Source organism: Physcomitrium patens, chromosome 26 (assembly GCF_059467195.1).
Source record: "Physcomitrium patens ecotype Gransden chromosome 26, ASM5946719v1, whole genome shotgun sequence".
NCBI lineage: Eukaryota > Viridiplantae > Streptophyta > Bryopsida > Funariales > Funariaceae > Physcomitrium > Physcomitrium patens.
The window spans coordinates 4,272,650-4,290,008 of record NC_143435.1 but is presented as its reverse complement, the minus strand read 5'-3'; the positions used below and the strand labels follow the sequence as shown (position 1 = coordinate 4,290,008).

General features: G+C 32.3%; 3 protein-coding genes across 4 annotated transcripts; 2 read left to right on the top strand and 1 right to left on the bottom strand.

The window, feature by feature from the left end:
* Positions 1-7,262: 7,262 nt before the first annotated feature.
* On the top strand, positions 7,263-9,558 carry LOC112278043 (uncharacterized). The gene is made up of 4 exons (XM_073531756.2): positions 7,263-7,534; positions 7,663-7,746; positions 7,943-8,248; positions 8,492-9,558. The coding sequence occupies exons 1-4, from the start codon at positions 7,391-7,393 to the stop codon at positions 9,302-9,304; spliced, it is 1,347 nt and encodes a 448-aa protein (XP_073387857.1). The 5' UTR covers positions 7,263-7,390; the 3' UTR covers positions 9,305-9,558.
* A 379-nt stretch (positions 9,559-9,937) lies between these two features.
* Positions 9,938-11,627, top strand: LOC141044968 (histone-lysine N-methyltransferase SUVR4-like). Of its 2 annotated transcripts, none has more exons than XM_090248197.1 (3): positions 9,938-10,319; positions 10,716-10,776; positions 11,128-11,627. In XM_090248197.1, the coding sequence occupies exons 1-3, from the start codon at positions 10,051-10,053 to the stop codon at positions 11,230-11,232; spliced, it is 435 nt and encodes a 144-aa protein (XP_090104323.1). In that variant the 5' UTR covers positions 9,938-10,050; the 3' UTR covers positions 11,233-11,627. The 2 variants fall into 2 exon arrangements, with proteins under 2 accessions (XP_090104323.1, XP_090104324.1); XM_090248198.1 differs by having other exon boundaries at positions 10,973-11,627.
* Positions 11,628-11,714: 87 nt separating this feature from the next.
* On the bottom strand, positions 11,715-12,976 carry LOC112278044 (calvin cycle protein CP12-1, chloroplastic). Its single transcript, XM_024511052.3, has 2 exons — positions 12,670-12,976; positions 11,715-12,201 (listed from the first exon to the last, which is right to left on the bottom strand). The coding sequence occupies exons 1-2, from the start codon at positions 12,844-12,846 to the stop codon at positions 11,998-12,000; spliced, it is 381 nt and encodes a 126-aa protein (XP_024366820.1). The 5' UTR covers positions 12,847-12,976; the 3' UTR covers positions 11,715-11,997.
* Positions 12,977-17,359: the final 4,383 nt, after the last annotated feature.

Here is a 17,359-nt window from a genome sequence, read left to right as displayed (position 1 = left end):
TATTATGGCTTATATGACCAAGATCTAAGCCATTTACTATGGATTAGAGCTCTTTCATGCTCTTGGCATTCAAATGACCAAGATATCAATGCCAAATACCAAAATTATCTTGATCTTGAGGAAATTCAATAAATACAGCCACTTCAACTCCATTCACCTTCTTACACTTCATGAAGTAGAAGTTGCCATCTCTAAAGTCCTTTGCAACATCATCTCCTTTCAATGTCTTCACAAAACATCCATTCTTATCAAATTACACTTTACAACCATATAAAACAAGTTTACTCACTGAGAGGAGGTTTTTCTTCATCTTTGGTACATATAAGACGTCTTTCAATCTAATCCTCTTAGTTTGGCCTTTCACAACAATCTCTACTATAATAGAAGCCGTTCTAATAGCTTGTATTTAGCCATTGTCTTCCATGAGTATATTTGTTGCTGAAATTTCTTCATAGGTGTCAAATGAACACTTGTATGGAGTCATGTACTTGGTAGCACCTAAATCAACAATCCACTTGGATATGACAGCCATGGAAGCATTTTCACTTGCATAATCATCACCTCCATATTCATCACAAGCATTGTTTGTACTTTTTTATTTCATTTCTTAGCCTTCTAGTAATTTCTAGCAAAATGACCTGGTTTTCTAGAAATGAAGCAAATTCTTACATTGCCACGTTTGTTAAAATAACTTCCGTTATCTTGTCTTGAAAAGAGAGTCAAATCATCACTTTGAGGCTCTTTTTCTTTCATCTTGGTCACTTCATGAGTAAGTCTTGCTATCACATAATCCATTTTGAGCTCTTTTAGTTTGATGGATTCCAATGCCACAATGACGTAGTTGTAGGACTCAAGAAGGCTCATAAGCAAGGTCATGATAATATCACTCTCTTCTTAAGGCTTGTCAACAATTGCAAGTTGATTAGCAAGGGCCTTTACCTTATTGACATGAGCTATGAGGTTATCACCTTCTTCTATCTTGCAAGTAAAGAATTTCTTCCTTGTGGAGATGATATTGGATAAGTTCTTGCTCTCATATATATTGCAAAGGGTCTTTCATGTTTCTGCTGGTCTTTTGTAAGAGATGATGTGAGAAAAATTGACTTCATCCTAATTGGTGGAAATTATGCCAAAAGCCTTCTTTTCACATCTTGTAAAGTCCTTCTTCTCCTTAGCATCAACATGCATGCTTGGAGGCTATTCACTTTTATTTACAATGTCCCAAAGGTCCAAAGATGCCAACAAAAGTTCTATTTTTACCTTCTAATGGTAGAAATTGTCACCTTTAAACTTCTCAATCATTTTCAAACCTTCACCCTCACTAGAAGCCATATCTAAGAATAGGTCTATTAAAAAATATCAAGAAAAGGAGTCTCTATGTGCTTAAAATCATCAAAATAATTTTGCACTATCAAAATCTCAGAATACCTTCTTGTGAACAAATAAGTGTTTCTTCACTCCAAATATTCCAACTCAACTTTCAAAGCTCTTATCAAGTATATGGACTCCAATCGACTTCACTATCAAGTTTTCTAACTCATAAAATTCACTTTCTAACTAAAATTTCCACAATACCAAAGATACTATCAAGGTCTTTGTATAAGGTCTTAATCACTTAATCCTATGAATTAAGAACCTTCAAACAGATGTTAGGGATCTATAAGGTCCAAATCAAAACCTCTACAAGCCAAAACACAAGATTAGATCATACAAATCCTAACATCAACAAACACCAAAAGATCTATTCCACACAAAAGTAACAACCAACAAATAACTTCAATTTACTTGAGAAGCACAATCAAGTGTATATGGGCCCATAGCCTATTGAATAAACACAATAAGCAAGACACAAGTAAGTAAAAATCAGCATGGTTAGATACAAGAGAAGTGTGGAATGAGATACCTCCCACTTCTAACATCCTTTACTTATAGATGGTGGTTGCTAATCAATGATACAACTTCCATCCTCTTGATATTACATCTATTTTTACTTCATCCAACTAAATCCTAGGTTCTTTCTTAACCTAACTGCCACTTAAATCCTAGCCACCACCTTGGTTACTTTTCTTCATCCTTTTGCTACCCTTTGACCATTAGAAACTTACTTTAGATAATATTTACTTACTTTAACAAATAAAATGTCAACAAAAAAATAATTTTAAGCTAAAAAAAAATAATAGATTACATTTGAAAAAATTCCAAAAAAAAACTTATCATCTATTAGTTGCTATAAACAAATTGATATGTGATGTGTCATCAAGTGCCAAAGCATTTTGGATGCATATAATTTGATTTGGCTTAGTATTTTTTATTAGTTGACTTATTAATTTCAATTAAGATTTAAATACTTACATAGAAAAATCTCTTGACTTAATATTCTTATCAAGTCAAGTCTTATAGGTGATTTTGAGAGAGATAAAACTTGTTGTAAGTATTTTTTTTTTAACTATGGTGATTTATCCATTTTAATAAAATTTTGGGATATTTTCTATTCTTCACACTTGTACTTTTAGATTCTCTCTTTGTAGTATGAAAGGTAGCTTGACTTATTTTTGTATAGATTCATTATCTTTTTTTACAAGTATCTTGGTTGTGTATTTGTAATTGATTTAAATTACATACTTTGTGATTAATTTGTAGTACTTAATGTATTGTGTGTAACAATCTTTGTTTATACAACAAAATATTCTTTTGATCACATTATTATAGAACATGTTTTCTTGCTTGAGAATGCATTAAGCACTTGATTGTGAAAGGTAAACTAGAAATTTTAATAAATAAAGTCTCTTAAAATTCTAATAGAGTCCAAAATAAATTCCAATTAAACCTTAAAAAACTTTATAAAATTATAATTAATTCTAAAAAAAACTCAAAAAAATTATTAAAAAATTATAAAAAAAATCCTAAAGAAATACTTAAAAAAAATTAAATAAATCCTACATAAATTCTAATAAAATCCTAATTAAGTATAAAATAAATCTTAACTAAATCTTAATTAAATTCTAAACAAATCTTATCCAAATTTTAATAAAAATTTAATTAATTTTTCACCAAATCTAAATAAAATCTTAAAACATCTTAATCTAATTCTAATCAAAACTTATCTAAATTTTAATTAAATTTTAATTAAATTTTCACCAAATCTAAATAAAATCTTAAAACATCTTAATCAAATTATAATCAAATCTTTATCAAATTCTAATATAATATTAATTAAATCCTATCCAAATTCTAAAAAAATCCTAACCAAATTCTAAAAATATTAAGTATATCTTCACCAAATCTTAATTAAATCCTAATCAAATTTTTATCAAATCTTAATCAAATTCTAAATAAATCCTAACTATATTTCTATAAATATTTTAAGACCTCAATAAATATTAAATAAACCTTTAATCTTAATTAAAACTTTTTATATAACTAAATCTTCAAGCAAACAGCAAGCATAAAAAGTTTGGAAAAAATTGAATATACCAATTAGAAAAAAAAAAAAAAAAAAAAAAAAAAATCCTTATTTGCTTGAATATTGGCTATCTTAATGTATTTTATGAAGTAGAAGATGTAATACCACATCATTTAATGCAAGTACAATCTACAAATCAACGATTGTGTATTCTCCAATTAAAACATTAAATTCTATATTTTTATTGTAAATATAATTTACATCCTTTTGATATTGCTCACACCAATTTATCATACTATTTTTTCAATCTTGTGCTTATATAAAATATGCAAGATTATCATATTCTTATAAATTATCATTGATTTATAAGAATGTCTTATATTAGGAAAGATGCTCTTGAAGAACAAAGGTAATTTATTTCTCTTCACCAATATTGGCCTACATTGCAAAGATGTTGTTGAAGCTTGATAGCAGATCAAACATGATTTTTGAAAGAATCATGGATTTGGAGATTTCATTGTTGAGGTCTTTGAGCAATAAGGCCATCATTTCAAAATTTTGATTTTGAGAGCTTATATCATCAAAGGAGGACATTTTATAGTCACAAAAATTTTCTTTGCAAGTAAAATATATTTTTTTGCAACGCACTAGAGATAAATAGAATAAAATTTACTCTACATATTTTTGGCATTAGTACAACTTGTTAGTTTTGATATAATTCCTGAAGATATATCTAAATTAATAAGCATCTTTACATTGAAATTGTTTTGCTTTGACACATCTATGTGTTCTTACAACTCAATGTTATTATGTATTCTAAGCATGGGCATTAGTTTTTTTTCAATTCTAGTGATTTCATTAAAAACCTTTTACAAGTGGAAAACAATTTCTATATGGTAGTTTCATATCCAATTTTTATTTTATTTTATTAAAAACATTAATTTCAAATTTCTCATGCTTTTCCATTAAATTCATAAACAACACAAAACAAACAAAAGAATAAAATTTAATTAGTATTGATAAATAAAATTCTTATTAAACAAAAAAAAATGACAACAAAAAAAAAATACAATATGCACTACATTTAAATAGAATAAAGATCCATAACTTATTATATTTATTAACTTATCACAAGTAAATGCAAAACAACATCACAAATAAAACTAGTGTAAATCTTTGCAATTGCACTTTGAGCCACTTTACACAATTTGTATTTAAGATGCTACAAGCAATATCATACATCTCCATTCATACGGTAGATGTTGGGAAAAAGACTAATCTATTTGCAACACAACATTTATTTATCTACAGTAATTTGGTGAGTGATCTAGATTATTTAAATGACAAAAGTTGAATGAATGACTTCATCCAACAACTCGCCAATCAATACCCATGACCATTGGTGGCCAGATTGTCTATTCATATAGTGGGTATTATTTTTGAAGGTTGCTTATGTTCTTTGTGGTGTGTTTCCAATTCCACATGATCCTTCAAACATGGTGGAGGTTGATTCTGTGAAGCAGGGGTGGAGAAGCATGATGACTCCAGGAAACTTTAATGGTGTAATTTTTCCAGCTTCCCGCATTGATCTCATTTTGTTTTATCATATACTCACAAATAATATGTATTCTATTTTTTACCTTATGTCTTTTCCATATTTCTACATAAAAATCAATTATGTAGTGTAGTATGCACATTTTTTAGCTCTCATATAATATTGCCAATGTTATACTCAGTTTAAAATCTATTGCAATTGAATGTATTTTTTTATCTTTTATTACAATTTTATTGATATGGTATGTTTTTGGGCAAATTCATAACAATGCTTATGCTTTTTATTAATTGTTAGGAAAAATTTTAAATTAAATTATCAATATAATTCAAAACATTAAAAACATATCTGTTCTGAAATTAATGTGAAGTTTAAACTAAAACACTAGAAAATGAAATTTACATAATATTTTAATCATTTGAATTTCTTCATTTTTGACATTTTTTTATTTTTTATTTTTGAAGTATAATGTATTGGTGTTTTAACATCTAGCCTAGTCTGTTCTTTTCGATACATATCTTGAAAAAATCCTTTAAAAAAAAAAAAAAAGGTTAAATTATTTTAGTTTCTATGGCTTAAAAAAATAACTTATAAAATTATAGCTTTTGTGAAAATTTTGTGAAGAAAAAATTTGTATTATCATATCATATATATTTTGGTATATAGATTAAATATTTGAAAAAAAACAGGCTAATCTGAATTTTGCTTCTGCTTGTGAAGTTTATCTAACAAAATAGGATTATTGAAAAATATAAATACATCATTTAATCTTTAAATCTTTGCACTATGTTCACATTGAACCTTGTAGCTCATGTGTTCTAAAATCTTTAACTTATTTGACATGTTTTTTCTCTTTGCAGTGACAAGCAGGCAGTGGCATTTATGCTAAAGTCACCATTGCATGACCTCATCTAAACCCTAAAACCTGAACTTTGGACTGCATTGGCTGGGAATTGTTTGCTGTTGAGGGTTGTTGCCGTGGCTTAAAAAAAAACATTTAATTTAACAAATAGAAATTCTATTTTTCTAAAGACTAAATATATTTTAAGCTACAATACATTTATACTAAAAGATATATATATATATATATATATATATATAGATATATTTGTAGCTTAAAAATATATACCTGTAGAATAAATACATTTAGTTTTAAAATGCAATGAATAAAAATAAAAATATGAATCATTTGTTGTTCATCAAAATTTATTATAAATTATTTAATATATGTATTTTTCAATCCATACAATATAATAATTTAAATAATATATTTTTAATTAAATATCATGTAATCTTGATGTAAAAAATTAATTTGTGATTTTTGGATGTTGATTTTATTTAATTTATTATTGAATAATTTAAATTTCTATTGTGACTATATAAAGTAGTGTTATTTTTCAAAAACTCAAAGTTTTTAGGATTAAAATATTAAAGTGAAGTGTATATATATATATATATATATATACACACACACACACACACACATTCACATTTTATATTTATGTTTTACAAAACAAAAAAATAAAATAAAAATCTATTATTTATTTATAAATAACAACCATATAACTTACGAAAAATGAAAAATAGTTTATGGTATAAACACTTAATATGAAATTCTAGTTAAAGCAATAAAATAAATAAACATCACTGATTTTTAAAAACTTCTTGTCTTTCATGATGTATAAAATTCCATCTAATTTAATTTTACAACAACCCTACATTTTTATTCATATTTCATTTGTTCATTTTCATAAATTTTGAAATAACAAATACTACAATAAAAACATCACTAGTTCTGCATAAAATACTAAACCTCAACGAGCTCTTCTAGTACATGACATCGAATAATCTACACTTCAAGTACATTTCCAGCTTAAGTTTATCCAACTAATTACTTACTGCCCAAAAAGTAAATTACCGTCTGATTCTCTTACCATTACTTTTACCCTTTTGCATTATCACTAGTTACTTTTACGTTTACTTTTACCCTTTTGCACATGTAACTGGGGACACATGCAGAGTTACATCAAAATCGTGATGAAAAGTAGCTGACGTGGCCTCAATGGACTTACCGTTACATCTTTACCGTTCGATTTGAAACGTGGAAAGATGGAATCCCCCCCGCCGCCATCCCGGCGCATTCCCGATTACGACTGTCCAATCTCCGCTGACGTGGGTGACGGCTGTCGGATTGTGACAGCTCGTCCCACTAACTTCATCAATGGATGATTAATCATTCATCTTCTTCATCCATCCATATTCAATCTGAGAAACCTTCACAGGCCAGAGTGTCCCGACTCTTATACTGCTATCGCTCGCTACTTCTGCCTCGATTCTTCACTCCCTGCAATTGAATCGACAATTTTAATCGTATTGAGTTCAATGTCGGGTTAAGAGTTGCATGAATTTTCATAGAATTCCTTGAAGCGTTCGATATGGCGGAGGATGATGTGGAGGAGGAGGAGGAGGAGGCGGAGCTGGAGAGGCAGATTAGAACGATCAAAGCCCTCCAAACCATGGAGAAGGAGCTCATGCTGCCCACGCAGGTTGTGATGCCTGTTTTGATGAAGCTGATGAGGGTGAGACCTCGACCTGGAGATTTACTAGGAATGATTGAAGGGGTTTGGTTATTTTCCTTATCGCGCGGTTGGATTTTTTGTGGATACTTTTGTGGACTGTTTTTGAATTAACTGGAATGCGCGTCCAGGCTTACGATGATAAGTGGGAGCACATTGAAGCAGACGGATATCGGCTCCTGGCGGACATGGTTTTTGCGCAGAAGGAGGAAGCGGTGAGTTTGACATACCCTTCAGAAATGTGGTATGTGATTGTGCTTTTGAAATAAGGCCTTGGAAGAATAGGTACATCGTTGACGTCGATATTGTCGGTCACTACATGATGGTTTGGATTGTTCATTGTGAGCGAAATATGAGAATCTTGCCAACATCTATTTTCTCTTGATTTCTTGTTTGTGGGTGTGAGTGTAGGACATGAAGGCGGCGGCGGTAGGTCCGTCTGGTACTCAGTTTATCAAGAAGAAAAAGGGGCAAGAGTCTTGTGAGAGAAGATCTAATCCAGCACGAAGGACAGGCAGTTTTTGTAATAGAATCGAAATTGACGACTCCGACGTAAACGAAGCCTCCTCACTAAAATTGGTCCGTAGAATAAGACATCCAGCTGCGAAGCCCTTGACTCTAACCAGTGTTGCGTGTGCTGGGAAACGGAAAGCTAGTGAAGACGAGCCAGGTTGTGAGGATCAGACTGTTCCACTCTCATTCAGGAATACGAATCAGGTTCTTAGCTTCCCTGCATTTATTTTCTGACGCATTGGGTGCATTCTTCTTTGCTTACTCATCTGGTCCGCAGTTTGAAACGAAGGTGTGACAATTGACTTAACTGGACTAGACTTAGTGAGAGTTACTCATGAAGCGACAGTCACGTTCTTTTTAACTTTGGTACACTTGGCTTCACACACAGGTACATTCTTAATTCACTTTCGAGAGTGGAAGCAAACTTAATTTTTGGTTTATGCGCAGTGTGTGGAGCTTCAAAGTGTAACAGAGCGACAGGAATTGAATCGACTATCGAGAGGAAAATCTGTGAAAGCACCGAATATGGTGAATCAGCATACCCAGACCGAGGAGTGTTTTAAAGAGTTAGCTGGGACAAGAAATAATTCTCCTAATCCAAATGTAACTCAACCAAAACAGGAAAATATTCCTGTTTTTTTGCCCGCGAATGAAATTCGTAGACAAATTCTCAATCTGAGTGTTCCAAAAACAGTCGCGTGTGATCTTTCAATTGTGAAACAAGAAAACGAACCAACGACGTTCACGGTAGCAAATTCTCAAAAGACTAAGGAGTCATCTCCTACCACAAACTCTTTAAAATTCTTTAACCCTGAGCCACTGCAAGCAGTGGCCCCAACAGCGCACTTGCTCATAGCGCTCTCTTCGATAGACCCTTCGGTTGAAGTTATTATAACTCACGTGAATGAGTTGATAGAGAACGAAACTCAAGAATCATTACTTGCGCAATCTTCAACAAAAGCTCGATTGAAATGTGTAGGGTCGAATCAGCAGCTCCAGGTTAAGGGATCAGGAGTGACAGCTTGTTCGGCAAACCCTGCAATTGAAACTGAAGAAATAGTAGAAACCCATGGAAGTTCACTACTTGTTAAACCTCGAGGCGAATCGGACGGCGGACTAGAGGAATCGGCAGGTTACGTGACTGATTCTGATACTTCAGATGCAGAGATCCCACTTGAGCCTGAAGGTGGAGTAGAGGAAGTGACAAACTTGAAATCGAAATGTATGAATCCTCAACTCTCAGATGCAAGAGGAGGGTGACTGCACTCAGAACGCCGAGGCTTTGGGTCAGGTAGAAAACGCACAAAAATCTCAATCAAGAAACAACCTTTGCTGGATGAGCATATTCAAAAATATGAAGACAAGCCTGGTCCAGATGTTTCCATTGTAAAGCACAATGACCGTCATGATATCAGCAGAGGGAAGGAACGAATCCCTATTTCTCTAAGTGGTCCTTATACTAAGGAATTGATTAGAGATTTCTTTTACATTAACAGAAGCGTTATGTCTAACAATGCACAGGTAGGTACATCAATGGCAAGGATTGGGGAGGATGACAGATGTAGTAACTATTTGGGTAATTGCTTAGATAATCCCACTCCTTGCGAGTGAGCTAGATCAGCAGGCGGAGAGTATGCTTACACAGTGGAAGGCTCTTTACATCCCCTTTTTCTTAAACAGGAACTGGAGAGAAAGGACTTCCGTTTGCCTGCCTTTTGCATGTATTACTCTTCATTTTGTATGCTCTCATTACGAAGAGGATCTCAAACGTATTTTACGACGACCTTTTATTAAAGAGTGCTAGGAGAAATGTGGTTGCACTCAGCATTGTGGCAACCGTGTAGTCCAACGAGGCATCAGTTATAAATTGCAGGTGTGGTGCCGGCGATTCTATCTATTCGTCATTTATTTGTGATGAGATCTCCCGTTTATCACTCTTGAGTTTCAATAGTTTCAATTATTTTTCCTTAGTAGACATGTGAAGCAAAACTTTAATTGCCATAGGTATGGAGATTGGGCAGGTCTTCTGGACAGAAACTGGAAAAGGCTGGGGTGTGCGAACCTGGGATAATATACCGGCAGGATCATTTGTATTCGAATTTGTGGGTGAGATCCTGACCGATGATGAAAGTTTCTTGCGTCACCTAACAATCCCGGCAGGCGATCCTCATTTCTCCCTGCAGCTGTTAGGCACCTGGTGCGCTGAGAAGCGTGAAAGGAATATTCACGTGGATGCTACCAATTATGGAAATGTTGCTCGTTTCGTCAACCATAGGTGAGCCTAAAACTACACCGCTACTTGAACGATAGAAACACCTTAAATTTTCAAAGGATCTACGGGTTCCTGGTTTTCAATTCTGTGTCGTGACATATTTTTTTAAGGGACACAAGAGATTATTCATCGATTTAATAGAGTTAAAGATAGAAAGACTGAAGAAATCAAGTGTATCACTTCTTTCATACATAACATTCTGCTCCTCGTACGAATGCACGTCGTAATATGTGTACCACCATAGTGTGCATTGGCTGACGCCCTCTTAAACATCTTCTGCAGCAGACATCTTGCACACTGTAGGCTATGTTTTGCTCCAAATAACTGCGGTTGCTATGTTCAAAGTCATTCAAAGTCATTACGGGTTCTGAGAGTTTTAACTCCGTGGTTATTATTCAGATGCTACGACAACAACCTGCTTGAGGTTCCTGTTCAGATCGAGAGTGCGGAACATGATCATGTATGGATAACTTCCTTCCCTCTCGTTTTGCACTCAGTAGTGAGCCTAACCTCATAAATTCTGCTGCAAATCAGGTCGGCAGTGAGTCTTCAGTGTGTCGAAAAGTTTCGAGAGGGTGATGACATCTTCATTTGTAAATTCCTTGCCACGTCTTGATGTGAGTCATGCTTATTGCACAAGAGAATTATTGGTGCAGGTCGCATTCTTCACCACCAGAGATGTAGATGCAGGGGAAGAGCTCACATGGGTACATTACTATAATTCGGTTGTTTCCATTCATGTACATTCGATATAATCCGTCTAGGTATGCTAACGCCCGTTATCGCTTTCCATTATATTGTCGACAACCAGGATTATGGTTTGAATTTTATTGACAAGATTCAGCGGGTTCAAGCGTTCGACTATCTTTGCGGAAGTGACTACTGCCGGGGTAACAAGCTCGAAAACAACTGGTAGAGGTCAGCAATAGTGTTTCTGATTCTCTCATCGTCCCTGCCAGTGTCGAAGACTGATAAGCGATATTCTTATCAACCGAAGCTACAGATTACGTAGCCAAGATGGAGACAAGGAACACTAACAAATTTCTAGCTACATAAATATGCGAAAATTCGAGGCACAAGTTCTCAGGCGTTACTCCAGGCAATATGGTAGGTCATCGTTACCACTACGATTTACCAATTATCGTTGGTCATGAGGAAACTGAACTAAGATTAGTTGTGACAAATTATCTTAAGTCAAGTTAATTAAGTTGGACTTGGGAGTATATATTTTGTATTACGGGAGTACTTGACAGAGTGTGCAACTCTTTAAATAAAGATTATGTGAGTAGACTCTTGAATAATTGCCAATCACCTGCTACAGCGTGACAACCGACTTTCCCTGGCAAACTTCAGTGCGGCTCTTCATAGCACAGCTTTCGATGGATTTGACAAATCATGTGACATAGAAAAGCAAATAGAATAAAACAAAAAAAAAAACTTGTACATGTCTGATGTACCAATTGGGAAGACCTCACTCGATATGGTAGACAGATTACAGACACCATAAAAATACTAACATCACGAAAAGTGATAACGAGGACTGGAATCAACATATGGAAGAGTACTTCGGCTTCTATCCCAGCTTGCTTCCCAAAAAATCCCAATGATTTTGTACAGCGGCAGCAACCGCTTGTGGTAATCAGTCTACAATCCACCAGATATTCTTTCACTTCTTCATGGCCTAATCCTCGTATGTTCGGCACTCATCGGTCTCAGGGTTGTCTGCGCAATAAGTCTCCAAGGGGTCACTGTTAGCTTTGTTGCGGTCACGCTGGTGAGCGGCCTCAGCAGTGAGCTCCTCTACATTGTCCCATGCGACAGCACATGGTGCAGAGGTGGGGTCATCCTCGCACGTCTTCTGAGCTTCAGCAATGGCTTCGGGGATCTGCGCATGCAGGAGACATGAATTCCCCTACCATTGAGAAGATAATCCAACAAATCTCCAGCTGGTCGAGTGTTTATAATCAAGGGAATCTCTTTGACCGATGGTTGAAGCAACCGCCTGGCGAATAATACTAATGGTATATTGTAAAGACTAATTCACTAAAAGTTCTCAGAGCATGACAAGTGCTTTCCCCGTGCCAAAGATTCATAATTAGGTCAATATAACTGAATATCGACAGACGCAGTCTCTGTATAAATTGAAAATAGAGATCACGAGTGGGCAAAACAGAAAATAATTAACCTTCTAAGACGACTTAAATCGCGCTGACAAACTTGCACATCGACAAAAATGCCCTCAAAAAAATTCTAAAAGTTTGACGATACAAAACGAACAGAATAGAATAATAATGAAGAACCGAAACGGTGCAATCTAAGATCGCAACCAGGAATCAATTACTCAAGTACTCACCTTATCCTTAATATCCTCCTTGGGAGAAGCCTTGACAACAACAGACAGACGCCTTTTGATCTTGATGGGCGCCATTCTGGCAGCCGCAACAATGGAGAAACAGCCCTTCGGGACGAAAGCCACGGAAGTAGCCATGGTGGCTCCTGCTACGGGCATCGCAACGGTAAGGGCCGCCATCGCTCAAATACAGCAAAAACGACGCGGAAAAATGATAATTCTATGCAGAGGGTGCCGAAGAAGCAGGGTCACGGCGAGATTGATGCGACTGGGGGAGTGTACGACGCAGAGAAACACTGCGCCGGGCCGAGACTGTGAAGATAAGTGCAGGGAGCAATGCAACCCCAGAATTGTAGTGGACGACGCAGCTGCTGAGCGGTGGAGACGTAAAGAAGTTGCGCTCACGGGCAGCCGATTTCGTTCCTCGGGCAATCGGGCGAATTTTCATTATCCCGCTCGTCCATGCTCGTCCTCTCCAGACTTATCCGGGTTCATTAGGGGGGCAGCACAGGCTGGCCTGGGGTTTACAGTATCTCCTGCGGTTCCCTTTATGTCCGCCCGGTATATAGAATAGCGTAAGAGATATTTTGTGAACTTTATTGGTACAGGACAACGAGAGTTTCTTTCTGTGTCATGCATTGTAAAGGAGATAGTTTCACGGCGTCACCAAATGGCTGGAACTACTTTTATTCAAATTATTCAATATGTTTTCCTGTAATAATAATAATAACAATAATAATAAATCCTTACTCCTTTTTCCAAGTTTAAAAAATATTTTAAGCTCAAAAATTTGTAAAAGACAAAGATAAAAAAAATGTTGTATAAAATCAATAATTGATAAATATTTACAAATTTTTATTTAATACTATCTATAATCCAAATAAAGAAAAAAACGTCCTCTTTTTTAAAAAAAATCATGAAAATTAAGATTGAAAATAAATTCCAATAGCAAGACCATAATGATATTGGAGATCAAACTTATGATACACATGTTTTAAGTATTTTTTTCTAATAAATTCTGAAGGAGACCATTTTTTTACTAAACATATGAAACTTATAACATAGAATAATATTAGTTAGGAGAAATATATTCATTTTTAAAAGTACATAATTGAATTATTTTACAAAAATACATGCTTTGTCTATATTTCTAAAAATATTTTTTTATTATTTTTTATAAATAAATTTAAAAACCATAATATTCAAATATAGTAACAGAATATATTTTAAATTTACATAAAATTAAGTCTAAAATTTATCAAAAACTGACATATAAAAGAAATTATATTGATTAATTTAAGTCTTTTTTATTGATTTTTATAAAATATGTTTTATTTTTAAAAATTCCATTTTAATGTTGTAAATATTATTATTTTCAATATTATTTCTTATTTTTTAAAATGATGTATATATATATATATATATATATATATTTATATATTTATAAAAATAATAAATATTTTTATAATTATAATTTTTATATTATTTTATATTTTAAATATCTTTCTATTATGTCACAATAATAATTATATTTTTAATATTTTAATTAAAAATATACACTTACACATGTAAAGCACCACAATTTTTTAATATGTAAATCATTACAATTTGGATACAAATAAAATTTCTTATAATTCAAATCTTTTAAAGAAGACTTGACTGAAAATAGATGATATGAAGATTCCAATAGAAAGGTAGTACTTGGATGGCATGCAACAATATACCTTACTTTGATGTTAGACTCTATATCCATAGTATACAATCAATACTCAAATGAAAAATTTGATAAAATCTAAGTGGTTAGTAATATATGAGAGGACCTTATAGGCTTGTATAAGCTTCAATAAGAGACATTTCCTTCAACCGTTTCTACTATAGAGTGACAAAAGATTAGTCACCAAGTAGCAAGGTTCTATTAGAAAAATAACTACTTATTTTATATGTGATCCAATAAAGTTAGGCATATAGTTTTAAGGTTAGATATTAGAACTTCATTGATAGAGAAAATACATAATCAACTTAGATATTTTAAGATGTGCATAATATATTCTGTGTTGAGCAACTAATATTGGTAGATTGATATATATATATATATATATATATATATATTAATAAATCACTACATATGTTTTATGGTGTGAAGTGTACAATCAAGTTAGGTTAAAGTTTTAACACTTTATTACCTTAATTGAAGTCTTTACATATTAAAAGTTTTGGCTATTGTTTGTTCTTGGACTTTTCTAAGTTGCATATTTTTATCCTATATAGAAGTAAATAAGTATTAATGATAGTAGAGCATTTTAGGAAGTTAAATGAACTTATAGCTTTGCCACAAAATTCTTTAAAGTTCAGAATAATGACTTTTTAAAATTGTGTAGGCTTATTTTGGAGTACTTACAAAATTCATAATAGATCAAGAAAAAAATTTCTTTAGAGCTTTTAAGACTTTGTATATGTAAGCTTTGGTAGATCGTCTTATCACCTTAAGAAATCATTTTGGGAAGATAGCAAAGCTAAATGAGTTATTCAGACCATAAAGTGTGGTTTAAAAAATATAAATTGCTTCATAGCAACTATTATAATTTTGACTTGATATTATCATGGATGGCAATAAGTTAACGCTTTAGCAAGCATGTATCTTTGGCATTTGATACTTCTTATCAATAATTATATTAATAAGAATTGATTCAACTAAGCTCAATATGTAAGAAGAGAGCTTTAATTGTGAACTTTAATGACTTTAATGTTTGGATTTAATGTTTGTAAGATTAATCAAAGCTCTTTAAAAAGATCAAAGGTCATAGAAAACTTATCTATTATTCAACATTGTAATACTTTATAATATGTTTATATTTATAATAGAGTTTATTGACTTTAATTAAAGAGATTTTCTAAAATAAATTATGTATATTTGTAACATGGAGTGCCTATGATATTTGATGTTAATACAAGATTCACAATTCTTTGTATTAAGGATATGTTGTCTAATGATATTTTATTGCTAAAAGACAAGGATGGATAAGAGTATTAGAAGCATTCAAAAAATTGTGCTCCTTGTCATCTTTCTATTGATAGTTCTATACATTTTGAACTAGAAATTATATCAAATAGCTTTTCTTATTTTATATAAGTTGAAATAAAAGAAATTACTAATATGCTATTGTGTAACCAATGCCAACATATGTGACATATGATATGCTTAATATTACATCTTTTGACTCTTTTTTTAAGAGATTAAATTTGTTCTTAATGTAGAAAGTCTTTGTCATGTTTCATCTATTCATAAGGCTTGAAAATTCCTTCTTTTATGTTTGCAACATATTTTGGTTGTCTAATTGCTACAATATCTACTTAGTTGGATATATATTACACTAATATTATTGCAGCATTTATCTTTGATTAAGTATGTGGTGTTGTCTTAGCTAATAAGTAGAACTCTTAATCGGATAAACAAAGGAGAGGAGGTGATAAGGAAGTACTTAAAAGTATGTGTCACGGATATATATCTATTATAATTATTATTTAGGTAATATGAATAAATAGAAGTAGATGAAAGTAAATTAATTTCATAATATCTTCTAAAAAAGCTTCCTAGAAGCTTCATAGATGTTGTTTTGAGTTTAGATGTGTTTGTAGTTGATTGGTAGATTAGAAACTTTGTCAACAAACTAACCACGTATTACATATATTGATAGCTTGTAGAACAAGCTAACCATGTGGTGCCCCTAAAAAAAAAACTTGCCTTACAAGTTAAGATATGTATCATGTAAAGTCAATACATTTTTGAAGGTTTTGTAGAACATTGCTACATAGATCCTAGGTAGATAGTATATATAGAGGCAAGAATGAAGTCTTCTTTACTCTTCTCAATTCCTTTCTTACTTTTAGTCTAGTTTCAAGAGTCTTTCATTTCCTTGTCTTTTGGCAATAGCCATTCTAGTTTCTTTTTTAATATACATACTTCTCTATTTTTATTTTGTCATATTGCTTTGAGAGAGTTTTACTTATTTATTTTCTTTCATTGAGTTCTTATCCTTGATAGATTGATAAAAATATAACTACAATGTTAGAGCTTTGTCTTTTCTTAATTAAGAGTAGATTTTTTTTTTTTTTTTTTTTTTTTTTTTTCTTCATAAGACTAAAGCATATTAAGAATTGCAGATTATCCTCTTCTAAATTTGTATTATCATTAGTATTTTTTCTTCATTTTTAAGTCTTTTCTTCTATTTATCTTGATCAATATTAGAAATCTTGCTTTTTTTAAGAGATATCATGGTAGAGCTTCATAAAATAAAGAGTACAATGATACAAATGCAAGAAAAATTTAGGAAGTTAATGCTTATAATGCATCAACTCAATTTACCGCCATAAGAAGCAATAAGAATGGCAAGGGCTAAAGATATAGAGATGATTGAAGTTGCTTCAACATCTGTACCAAATCATATCTCTTTTCTTATGATAGAACACATTTTCAAATATTAAAGAATCAAAGATTGCATTATCTAAGAAGTTTTATGGTACAAAATCCAAATTTTGAGGATTAATCAATCAAGTGGGATGATTGTGCACGTTTTAGTCAATTTCTCTACAGATTATAATATGACATAAAAAAATTGATGTTCAACTTACTTAATCCTCAAACATTGAATCAAGCAATTGACTTTGCTATGAGATGTGAGAATTGACTTTTTGA